The sequence below is a fragment of the Mesoplodon bidens genome (genome assembly GCF_964165515.1).
Source record: "Mesoplodon bidens genome assembly, chromosome: 6".
NCBI lineage: Eukaryota > Metazoa > Chordata > Mammalia > Artiodactyla > Ziphiidae > Mesoplodon > Mesoplodon bidens.
The window spans coordinates 63,256,688-63,270,143 of record NC_138162.1 but is presented as its reverse complement, the minus strand read 5'-3'; the positions used below and the strand labels follow the sequence as shown (position 1 = coordinate 63,270,143).

The following is a 13,456-nucleotide window of genomic DNA, read 5'->3' as shown; positions in this document are numbered from 1 at the left end:
TGTACACCTAGTAGTTGTTCATCCATCCAGTTGAGCTTCTATATTCTTCGTGTCTATGTTGCTTTCCAGTATTCCCTAAGTACAAAATTCTGTGATTTCTTTGAAAGCGCAACCTGCAAGCACCTGGAAACATTTTAGAACTCTTTCAAAAGTGCTACTTAAGTTCCTTCTATCTTCATAGCATCAAATTTGAACCATAGATTCACAATCATTTTTCTTTCTGATATAAACTTATTGAATAAGTTGACCTAGCCAAAGATGAACTCACTGACTTTTGAACAAAAAACTTTCCACAATAGGTTTTCTTTTTTTTAATTTTACTTTTTTTTTTTTTTTGCGGTACACAGGCCTCTCACTGTTGTGGCCTCTCCCGTTGCGGAGCACAGGCTCCGGACGCGCAGGCTCAGCGGCCATGGCTCATGGGCCCAGCCGCTCCGCGGCATGTGGGATTTTCCCAGACCAGGGCATGAACCCGTGTCCCTTGCATCGGCAGGCAGACTCTCAACCACTGGGCCACCAGGGAAGCCCCTAAATTTTACTTTTTTATTTAAATATAGTTGATTTACAATGCTGTGTTATTGTCAAGTGTACAGCAAATTGATTCAGTTATATATATATATATATATATATATATATATGTATATATATATATATATATATATATTCTTTTCCCTTATAGGTTATTATAAAATACTGAGTGTAGTTCCCTGTGCTATACAGTTGGTCCTTGTTGGTTGTCTATTTTATATATAGTAGTGTGTATATGTTAAGAATTTAAGAATCTTGGAGCACTCTAGTATTTTTTGAGAGATGCCTACTTATACCTTGTAAAGTGAACTATAGGAACGTTAATTACATTTGCAGCAGTATATATTTGTGGATCAGGATTCTAATCACTTCTAAATATAAAAAAATTAAGAAATAAAAACATTTGATGTCCAGCATGACATGTTAAAGATCACCTCATAGTTCAATATTCTTAGTTTGGCTAAGCAACAACTTTCACCATGCTATGTCTTTTTAAAAAATTTCAGTCTATATTTTAAATGTATTGTCTTATGCATAATATATTTATAATAAAACTTAAAATAGTTTGAAAACTACCTTTTAATAAAATTTGCTTCCTTTGTAACCCTACATATTTTGACTTAACATGTTTAAAAGTATTATGCTAAGAAAGGGATCCATAGGTTTTACTAGGCTATCGAGGGTATACACGGGACAAAAAATGAGCAAGAACCCCTGCGTTTTTTAAAAAACTGGATACTATTTATTTATTTATTTATTTATGGCTGTGTTGGTTCTTTGTTGCTGCGTGCAGGCTTTTCTCTAGTTGCAGCGAGCAGGGGCTACTCTTCCTTGTGGTGCGCGGGCTTCTCATTGTGGTGGCTTCTCTTGTTGAGGAGCATGGGCTTCAGGCACACGGGCTTCAGTAGTTGTGGCATGTGGGCTCTGTAGTTGTGGCTCGTGGCCTCTAGAGTGCAGGCTCAGTAGTTGTGGCGCATGGGCTTAGTTGCTCCGTGGCATGTGGGATCTTCTCGGACCAGGGTTCGAACCCATGTCCCCTGCATTGGCAGGTGGATTCTTAACCACTGCACCACCAGGGAAGTCCAAGAACCCCTGCTTTTGATAATCATTCCCCTAAATACCATTTGTCTAAATCAAGATATGTTTTTGAGTAGTTCTATTATTGGGCATTTGTATCTATAGTATTATTTATCAATAACGCTGATAGAAACAGGAGCTGCTGATTCTTTTTTTTTTTTTTGATGTTGGGGGTAGTAGTTTTTATTAATTAATTAATTTATTTTTGCTGTGTTGCGTCTTCGTTTCTGTGCGAGGGCTTTCTCTAGTTGTGGCAAGCGGGGGCCACTCTGCATCGCGGTGCGCGGGCCTCTCACTATCGCGGCCTCTTGTTGCGGAGCACAGGCTCCAGACGCGCAGGCTCATAGTCGTGGCTCACGGGCCTAGTTGCTCCGCGGCATGTGGGATCCTCCCAGACCAGGGCTCGAACCCGTGTCCCCTGCATTAGCAGGCAGATTCTCAACCACTGCGCCACCAGGGAAGCCCCGAGCTACTGATTCTTAATCAGTGTTATAGATCTCCTCTCCACATGCCTAACACAGTGCCTTCATGCATATGAGTTGCCCTATAGCTAGCTGTTTAATGAATGAATGAGGAAGACAGTTTACAAGTGCTGGGTTTTTTTTTTTTTTTTTTGCGGTACGCGGGCCTCTCACTGTTGTGGCCTCTCCCATTGCGGAGCACAGGCTCCGGACGCGCAGGCTCAGCGGCCGTGGCTCATGAGCCCAGCTGCTCCGCGGCATGTGGGATCCTCCCAGACCGGGGCACGAACCCGTGTTCCCTGCATCGGCAGGCGGACTCTCACCCACTGCGCCATCAGGGAAGCCTGACAGTGCTTTTTAAAATAGTTTTGTTATTTCTGGAAAAGTGTTTATGCTTGGTATAAAAACTTCACACAGTATAGAAACCTGCACAGAAGAAATAAAAATCACCCAAAAGGCCATCCCCAATCATTCTTAACACTTGAATGATTTCTACAAATCTCCCAGACATGTGTACCAACAGGTATACATACAAACACACCCAGTTTTATATGAGGGAGTCATACAATCATGCCTTATCATAATTTTTTTTCTACTCACTGGATAATAAATGTCTTTCCATGTCAATACGGTAGGTGTACATCATTAATTGTATTCGATCACATACTATTTCATTGTTTATATAGTTTACTCTGAAAATTCCCTGTTGATGGATATTGGCATTTTTTCATATTTTTTTACTATTTTAATTAATATTATAATAAACTATGCTGTAATTAACATGTTTGTACATAAAATCATTTTATACTTGTGCAGTTATTTCCTTGGCTAAACTCCTCAGAAATGAGTTTGCATATTTTACGTTTGGAAAGTATTGCCAGTCTGCCTTTTGTAAAAGTTGCTTTGCTTACACTCCTTTGAACAGTACTGAGAGTTCTGGCTTTCTCATAATGCCTTTGGTGCATGAAGTTTTAACAATCTTTTTAATTTTTATCGATTTGAAAGGCAAAAGAAACTGTATCATTCCTTATTTGTAATTTTGACTGTTCGGTTGCATATCTTTTCATTTGTTCTACACCCATTCATACTCTTTTACAAATTATCTCATTATTTCATATATGGGTGTGTGTTTGTTTCTTATAGAATTATAAGAACTCCTTGTGTATCACACATATTAGCACTTTGCCATATAGCGTAAATAATTTTTCCAGTTTGTATTTTAATTTTGTTTGTGCATTTTTATATGATTAACATTATTAATCATTTACTTTATGGTTTTCCTTTGGTGATTTATTTAGAAAGGCTAGCCTCACCTCAGGTGGTGTTGTTCATATTTTGGTCTAGTATTTTTGATTTTTACATTAGATCTTGGATTTTATCTGGAATTATTTTCAGAGAAGTAGTGAGGAAATTAATAATATTTATTTGTGTATGGATGACCAGCTAGCCCCAATACGTTTTAATTCCGTCATCTATCTTTTACCTAGTGAATTAAGATATGCCATTTAGTATATATTTATCATACGTACTTGGATCTATTTCCCGTCTCTCCAGTCAATTCCATTAGTCTTCCTGTCTCTTCTGGTATCGGTATCATACTGCCCTTTTCATGAGTATTTCTTGAAGTTTTAAAATATGGTAAGACATTCTCTTATTACTTTTTGAAAATAGTATTTTGGGCTTTTTTTCATAGTATTTTTAGTTTCATCTTTAGATAGAACACGGTTTTGAGTCTTACCTTAATGATTGGCTCCCAAGTTTGAAAACTGATTCATAATTTCAAATTACAGCTCTTTGAAGACACAGGCATTTTTTTGCTCAGAAGAGTGCTCTATGATTGTGATGTGTTGGGGCCACTTGAAAGGAGTTATACATGAAAGGGATAATAGTGAAAGATGCTCCTGGAAAAGTAAGCAGGGATCAGATCATGTAGGACCTTCTGAGCCATGTTTAAGGAGTTTGAAATTTATTCCCAGATCTGAAGAGACTCACTGAAGCTTAAGCAGGGGTCGTGACAAGATCCTATTTGTGTTTTAGAAGTCAGTTTTTCTACGGTGGAGGATGGATTGAAGAGGGGAAATGACTGGAGAAGAGTAGGGAGACCCTTGTAAGAACATAGGTGAGACAATGCCATGATCACAGAAAAAACTGAATAGATGGTAGAAATGTGATGTGATTGGATGTGAGGGAGATGGCAAGAAAGATGGAGGTGTCAAGGATGAGAAAATGTTCCCGACTGTCTAGAACTGAGTCGAATTTTAATGCAGTTAACATTACTCATGATTAACATTTCGAACATTATTACCATTAGGCATTATTATTGTTATTATATTCATGACTCACATTATTATTAAATTAAATAATGACATATTTACATACATATTAATTAAATAATTATTCATTCTTCCCTTTTTTTCATTAAAGGCGTGTTTCTCAATCTGAGTGTGAGGATTCCATTTTAATAAGAAAACACATTGTAGACTGCTCTTCCCACACGATAGTTGTATTTTTAGCAGCAGTTGACTTCTGCAATGTTTTGAAGGACTTTTAATTTTATTACTAACAACATCATAAGCATATATTTATTCATGCTACATATTTTTTTAGGGCTAAATAAAGGTCAAATGGCAATACTGCAGTTGAAAGTGGTGGAACTCTTATAATAACTTTTCAACCTCCCCTCCCCCCTGCCTCAAGGTCTGTAATTCACAGGTTTAGAACTACTGGTCGAAACAATTCTCTGTGAATTTGTTTTGAAGATTTTAACCTTAGATGTGCAATATGGCCCCTTCTATTGGAAAAGGTAGTTGCAGAACATAGAGTCCTCTTCTTTCTTGAAAGACAGGCTATTAGATAGGGGAAAAGTGATTAACAAATGTATTTAGTGTAAACAAGAATTTGTTAAATGTAACAAGTCAAACATTTTAACTAGTCTAGACAAGTTTAGACATGAGGAATTTTAGTGACATTTTTTCTCTTCTATATCATTATACAAATAATTCTACAACTATGTCACTAGAGGATTTTTTTGTTTCTTCATTTATTTAATATTGAATTAATTGTACTCTATACTGTATAATGTGAAGTATATCGTAAAAATACTTCTTATTCGTCAAAGCATAAAATTATTTAGTGCTCTCTCTCTAATTCATTGAGAGTAGCAGTCAGTAACTTAGAGTGTATGCCTCTTTCCCACTTGTTAAAAATTCAAAGGAATGCTTTATGGAATTATATTGCCACTTAATTTCACCTCTCAGAGTGGTTAGTGTCTACACAACACATTGCTGTGATATAGTAAAAAACCACTATTCATTAAAATTTAATTATAGTTGATTTTTTCTTCTAAAGGCTCTTTATCTGTGAAAACTTTATCATTTTTGTATTCCTGAAAATTTCCTAGAAAAATGAGCTTTTATCTAGCTTCCGTGAGATGGTTTTTTCTGACATAGAAAACCACTGATGGATCACCTTCTCAGTCAGTGCTGCTCTTCAGTGTCGAACCATGTGTTCTTAGAATTATGGAACATTTTTCTCTTGGATAAAACTGGCCAAATATGCTTTTTGTGCTTACGATATAAAGACAAGATTTAAACTAACTCCCAACAGCAGAGGTTCTTGAAATATAGAATGGTATACTACAGAATTTAAAGAGTCTCTCCGTGTTCGTCATTTTACACGGATAGTATCGTAACACAAGTAATGACAGATTAAGACATGCCTAGCAGAGGGAAAACTAAATTACATGACTTTTATTAAGGCATAAATAAACCTATTAACCATTATTTGGAATACCAATTAATAGAAAGAACACTGACAATTTTATTTATCAACATTAAATACAATTATTAATTACAGACCTGATGAATCTAGCAGTAAGCAGGCCATGTTGGATATGCTGGGACCTTAAGTCCATTATATGAGAGGGATGATTACCAAAATCCTATGGGGAAATTAGTAATTGTAGTTGTAAAATTTTAATTGCCTTGGAATAAGGCAAGTTATGTTTTCTTGTCTGAGAATATAAATAGTGTGACATTAAGGTAATAAGCTTCAGTAGTTGTAAATAGAAAATGAATTTGTTAGGTTTTAAAACACAGAAAGGAGTGATGATTTTTTAGTGTCATACTGTTCAGTATGAATGACATACTGTAAATACATGCAGATTTTCTTTAGATACATTATTTAGTAGGTGGGCTATTTCTTACATAGTGAAAGTTGATATAGGCGGGGACTTCTTGAATGGATTACTACAGGTGGATGGGAATGATATAACTGAGAAAATATTTTCATTGTGTTGTGACTGGCAGTGTTGTGAAATGAACAAGAGACAATTCTTATTTTTCTGTGCTTTTTTTCTTTTTCTTTGAAGATCCAAATTCCAGAATTTGTGGATATTTGCTTATAGGAGAAGCCAAGAATTCTTTTGCAAAACTCATGGGTAGAATTAAGCTGGCAATGGACAGTATACCTTTGCACAGCAACAGGAGTATTACATATGTGGAAAAAGATTCCCTGGTTCAGAGGCTGGCCCGTGGACTTCATAAAGTAAACACACTGGCCCTGAAAAACGGTCTATGTGGCCATGTGCCCATTTTGGTATGTATGCAATTTCATTAAATAGGGATTTTAGGACTTGTAAATTTAACTCCGAATCAAATTTTTTTGTAGTTTATATTAGTTGTACACAAGTATAGGTAGATTTCTTTTAGATTTCATATAATAGTTTAATATGATAAATAAAAGAACTTCCAAATAAGTGTCCATAATATCAAAATACAAAAGTTCTGAATTAACTGTTCTGTACAAGTATACTGCAACAGAATTGTGTAAGACATAAACAATTATCTTTTCTGTTTTCTAGCCATCTAGATTATTTCTTTTCTTCATTTGTTCATTTTTCATTTCATATAAGGCAAATTATTGGTCACATAAAAAAATAAAGCTTTCACTTCAAGTTTTAGTAAGAGCTGGTATTGTTTTCTGTATAACCTAAGTTACATTTAATTTGGTAAAATGACCATTGCTATGGACTTACTAGTAAATCTGAAGTGACTTTTTATAAAATTGCTCTTATTTGACAATAGGAAAGCACAGCATCATTACAGAAGCAAATATTTGGATTTACACAAAGACTGCACACAGCAGAAGTGGAGCGCCACTCACTACGCTTAGAGGTCACAGAACTGAAACGAAATGTGAATGAACTGAAGAAGGAGCTTGACAAAACCCAGGGTCTTCAGATGCAGTTAAATGAACTTAAGCAGTCAGTAAGTATATGTGATTTAAAAACTATGGCTTTGGTGAGCTCTCCTCTGATATAAAATATGTATTATATACATATAATATGTATATAAAATATCACAGGGCAAATATATATGTTTGTTTTCCTTAACTTTTTATTATGTTTCCTTTTTCAAATGATTAAATCCCATTAATAGAATTTCTTCTTCTTTAGAAAACTTCCCTTCTAAAATTCCCCAACAGTAATGTATTATACATTTCAAATTTGCTAAGAGACTAGAACTTAAATGTTCTCACCACAAAAAAGAAGTAATAATTATGTGACTTAATAGAGTTAGCTAGGGTTGCAGTGGTAATTGTTTTGCAAGTTAGAAGTGTATCAAATGAATACATTGTACATCTTAAACTTAAGCAGTGTTGTGTGTCAATTAAATAAAAAGCACAGCATCATTAAAATCATCTCAAAAAACATTGAAAAAAAAAGATTTATTCCAGATGCTTAAAGTAGTACTGATTGTGTCAGCAGAGCTTATAGCCCTGTTAAAATGTATACTGTGGGGCTTCCCTGGTGGCGCAGTGGTTGAGGGTCTGCCTGCCGATGCAGGGGACATGGGTTCGTGCCCCGGTCCGGGAGGATCCCACGTGCTGTGGAGCGGCTGGGCCAGTGAGCCATGGCCGCTGAGCCTGTTCGTCTGGAGCCTGTGCTCCGCGGAGGGAGAGGCCACAGCAGTGAGAGGCCCATGTACCGCAAAAAAAAAAAAAAAAGTATACTGTGACTGAAAGTATAGAAAATGATTAAGCTGTAGTTAGGATGGTTAACTGCTATGGCAAATAAACTTTGGTTGAGTAACTGGCTCACAGCAAGAGCAAAGAACGTGTTCCAAGAAATGTTTAGTGTGAATTTCTTCCACTGCAGTGTAGAAATAAAAATAGCATTAATTGAAATAATAATTGAAGGAATGGTGTATGTAATTTTTATATTTGACATCCAGTTATGTAGTATAAAGTTATAAAGTGATGATTTCTAACATTTAATGATCATATTGAACATGTATCAGGCACTGCCCCTAAGCACTTTAAGGTGTTGATTCATTTAGTCCTCTCATATCAATAATAATACAATAATATTATTATCCATTGTTTTTTTTTTAACAGATGAGGAAATGTAGGGCACAGAACAGCTAAGTAACTTGCCAAAAGTCACACAGTTAGTATGTGGAAATGATAGGATTTGAACCTCGGTATTCTGACTCCAAAACGCAAACTTTCAACCACTTCACTAAAGTGGTTAATGTTCATATCCAGCTATGTTAATAAAGGATCGTTTTACTAAAAACAGAATAGATGGGGAAATGATGCTATTTTCCTCTTTAAAAATCAGGGAGTGTGCCTGCAACCATCATCTTTCATTTATTTCAGGCAAAGTACACAGGAGGCAAACAAAACAGCTTCTTATAGTTAATCTAAAGTTGTAACATAAGGGGACACATCCTGCCCACCAAAAGTGATTTAGTACCTGCACTGTTTTGGAATATCATGTTCATCTACTGACAGGTGCTCTTTAACAGCTAACTCCCATGATCATCTACTGACAGTTGTTCTTTAATAGCTAACTCCCATGATCTTTTTATTGCTTTTGGTTTATTAGCTCCATACAACTGCTTTCACACACTATCTCTTTCTTATTCTGCATTGCTATACTTGTTTGACCCTATTTAGTCACAGAAGAGTGAACAGAATTGCACCAGTCTCTGGGAGGGATGTATAGACAAGAGAAAGGCTAACATTAGCTAAGTTTTTAGGTAAAGGAGAAATTTTGGAAGAGTGGGAAGAAGTCCTGCAAAGTGACGGGGATCTTCATTTATAGAGGCCAAGTGGATTGCAAAGAACAGAATGTTCTGATGGCAAGGAGTGGTAATTTAAAACAGCATAACAAGTAAAAGGTAGAAGAAGTACAAAAATACTTGTTCACAAGACCCAGAGAAGTGCTGTGCCATTAGCGAATAGAGGGATGTTAAAAAGTTGACACCTCAAATTCTTTTCAACAATGGGAAAGTTATCAGTCTTAAATAGATTTATATACACTTAGTGTGATTAAGAGACCTGCATGGTTTCCTTTAGTTTTCCACATATATTTCTCAGGTTACCTACCATTTGTTAAAGATTTCTGTTCTTTGTACCTCAAGATCAAGGTGTCTCTTGCCATTTGTTGTAACTAATTTTTGTTTGTTTAAGAGTTTTGCACAGGAGATAATACAAGTATGTCGTGTTCTGGATTACATACCCCTTAAGAGATGGCCCCTCTCTAGAACTGTCAGTTATCCCAGAGCAGATGCAGTCATGATATTGTAAAAGTTGTGCAGAGTTTTATTGGCAGGTGTTTATATATGAATAGATATTCTTTTATTCAGCAAATACCTATTGAGAAGCTACTGAATGCCAGGCACTCCTCTGTGTGATGGGTGAGCAAGCTGAAGGAGGTCTCTGCCCTGTGGAGCTCACATCCTTAAATGTGTGGTTGGTGGAAGGGTGCAGACAGGCAATAAAAAAGTGAACAACTATCTGAGGTGAATTTAGATAATGATAATGGCTGTGAAGAAAATACAAGAAGATGGCAATAGTGTGAGTGGTGGTGGGAGTGAGAGAGGTATGCTGTGGTAAGGACTCTCCAAGAAGAGGGTAGTTTGACCAGGAAAACCTGAATGGTAACATACACTGAACACAGACTTTCAGGTTATCCTTTAAAAGCATTTGAACTTGTTAAAAGCTTTAATTCCCACGTCGTTATCTTTATAAAAAGTGCTCATGTATCAAGATTTAAACCGAGCGTTATGGATTTACTTAGAACATGAATATTTCCTGAGATTTTATTTGACTAAAAATTATAACTTTGGGAGTATAGCTGTTGTGCTTTAAAAATCAGAGTGATGTGGGGCTTCCCTGGTGGTCCAGTGGTTAAAACTCCACGCTTCTACTACAGGGGGCATGGGTTCGATCCTTGGTTGGGGAACTGCATGTTGCATGGCACGGCCAAAAAAAAAAAAAAATCAGAGTGATTTTTTTTTTCTTTTTTTTGCAGTACACAGGCCTCTCACTATTGTGGCCTCTCCTGTTGTGGAGCACAGGCTCCGGATGCGCAGGCTCAGCGGCCATGGCTCACAGGCCCAGCCACTCCGTGGCATGTGGGATCCTCCCGCACCGGGGCATGAACCCGTGTCCCCTGCATCGGCAGGTGGACTCTCAACCACTGCACCACCAGGAGAGCCCCAGAGTGATGTTTTTTATCTTGACTTAGGAAATTAAGAAAAATGAATTGTACTTTTGTCATATATCAGATATTTAGAAATGTTTGTATTCTCTTTATGTTAGCCAATAGAGTTCTGAAGATTAAATGATACAACAATGCAGTTAGCTTATAATTAAAATGTTTTTGCTTTGTTCAGAAATTGATCACCCAGGAGAAGTTTGAAAGTGCATGTGAAGAATTGAATAATGCATTACTACGGGAACAGCAGGCTCAAATGCTATTGAAGGAGCAGGCACAGCAACTACAGGAGTTGAATTATAAGCTTGAATTACATTCCAGTGAGGAAGCTGACAGAAACCAAACTCTTGGAGAAGCTGTTAAGGTAGGAAAACATCCCTTGCATAAGGGTCTATTTCTTCCAGGTGTGGGTCTTTGAGGGAATCATGTACATCTCTTGAACAGGGAAGAGATCCCAAGATACGAAATTTTATTCTGTGAGAACTTAGAAGGATGGGACTTCCCTGGTGGCGCAGTGGTTAAGAATCAACCTGCCAATGCAGGGGACATAAGTTTGAGCCCTGGTCCAGGAAGATCCCACGTGCCGCAGAGCAACTAAGCCCGTGAGCCACAACTACTGAGCCCACGTGCAACAACTACGGAAGCCTGTGCACCTAGAGCCCATGCTCCACAACAAGAGAAGCCACTGCAATGAGAAGCCCGTGTACCACAACGAAGAGTAGCCCCCACTCGCTGCACCTAGAGAAAGCCCACGTACAGCAACGCAGACCCAATGCAGCCAAAAATTAAATAAATAAATAAATAAATAAATATATCTTTTTAAAAAAAGAACTTATAAGGATGCAATGAAACAAGGTTCTGGGACCTCAATTCCAAGCTTGATTCACATGTATTGAAAATGTAGAAGTAGGCTTTGTCGGATGGAAACCAAGTAGAGATTTTTCCAGTAATAATTTTATTCTTTGTTTCATTCACTTATCTTCATTTCTTCCTGTCCTTAGTTTTTTTCTTTTTCTTGTTTTATGCCCTCCAAACATTGAAAATTCACATGTCTTTTGGATGTGAAAGGTTTTGGGTCTAGGTCTCTCTGATTCTTTTTTTTTTTTTTTTTTTTTTTTTTGCGGTACGCGGGCCTCTCACTGTTGTGGCCTCTCCTGTTGTGGAGCACAGGCTCTGGACACGCAGGCTCAGCGGCCATGGCTCATGGGCCCAGCCGCTCCGCAGCATGTGGGATCTTCCTGGACTGGGGCACGAACCCGTGTCCCCTGCACCGGCAGGCGGACTCTCAACCACTGCGCCACCAGGGAAGCCCTATTTTGCACCGAGTGTAAAAAGGAACAACGAATTTCCCCCCACACAGATGTTTTTTATTCACATAATTTTATGTAAAGTTAGTTTGCTATTTGTAGTGTAGTTTTAGAAAAGAGGAAGAACTAACATTTCTGAGCATATACTTCAGTTAGACACATTGTAAGGCACTTCATATTATTTTAACAGTTATAACATGTTAGAAATAAGTATTATTGTTTATATTTATATATGAAGAAACAAAAATATCTACAGAGGACTTAGGAATATATATGATGAAGTTGCTTTATGTAAAGGAAAATACATTTGTTAATATTGCTTAAAAGGCTTCTCTTTGGGACCTTAATAGGTTTAAAGACTGTTGCTGTTGAAAAATTATAATATTAATTTGTCACAGCAGGAAATTTTCATATATTTAAGAAAAATAAAATGCTTCACACCTATTTAAAGGGAAAGTTGATAAGTGCTATGTTTTCTTTGTGTATTATAAGAATATTTCCATGAAAGAGTAAAAAAATATTTGCCTTTTCACAAATTCATTCTTAGGTTAGTTTTAGAACAGATATTATCACTTCTACACTTGAAAATATGCATATTCCTATCACCTGTCATATGTTGCCCACTTAAGGAAAACTCAATAGTGATGAATCTGATTTACCCTTATCAAGCCTTTTAATAATATTCTGAATTAAGCTACATGGGAGAGAAAATTCTTTCTTGAGCTTTACAAGAAGAAATTGTACAATTTATTTTCAAAATTCCCATTTTAGTAGATAAAAAATAACATATTGGTTTTTCCATTTTCAATAATATTCATATATATTATACCTATATACATGCATATATACATGTATATATACATATACTCAGTTATATGTATATACATACACATACTATACAATTATACTTTATAAAATAAATTACATATATTTCATGTATGTGTAAATTACATATATACTAATTATATAGTCATATATTTCATTATATATAAATTATATGTATTATACAGATATACAATTTATAACAATATAATTTTATATACAATTATATATTTCTACTTATATATTGTCTATGTAAATATATAAGCTATACATGTATGTATATCTGAATATATTTAGGAATGCATATTGTTAGAAACCTATTCTATGACATATTTTGGGTGTGGTCTTTGTCGTTTGCATGTTAAGTCTTCTGTTGGCTCTTTGCCCTTTGGTCGCTTCCAGCAGTTGATGGTATGCTGCCCCCGGGTGGTGGCAAGTGCTTTGCTTCACTTATGGTCTGAATTTACAAAGCCTGCTTTAGTAAGATCCAGATTTCACAGATTTTCTTTCTTTGCAATTAAGAAAAATTTTTTATAAAAATTGCTGAACAGAGAAAGTTCATGAAGGGAGCTGGCTGATTTCTATTGTATAAACTCTTTTAAGGAACGAATATCTGTGTACAATTAGATATCTTTCTTACTAATTCTTTACTATTTATCCCTAGACTCATCATTGCATTTGACTGAAATGGTGAATTCTAATTTACTCTGACAGCCTCTAGTGGCCAAATCATTGTCTGAGTCCTCTCATAGCTC

The 13,456-nt window shown here is 36.2% G+C and overlaps 1 protein-coding gene across 1 annotated transcript in view; it reads left to right on the top strand.

Moving 5' to 3' along the window:
• The window catches only part of CCDC171 (coiled-coil domain containing 171), a gene marked incomplete at its 3' end in the record, with an annotated part of 346,216 nt that overhangs the window by 199,309 nt on the left and 133,451 nt on the right, over window positions 1-13,456 (top strand). Inside the window, exons 20-22 of the mRNA XM_081236213.1 lie at window positions 6,436-6,662; window positions 7,151-7,333; window positions 10,751-10,936. Of these exons, the coding sequence (XP_081092339.1) occupies window positions 6,436-6,662; window positions 7,151-7,333; window positions 10,751-10,936 (596 nt within the window). The remainder of the gene's footprint in view (window positions 1-6,435; window positions 6,663-7,150; window positions 7,334-10,750; window positions 10,937-13,456) is intronic.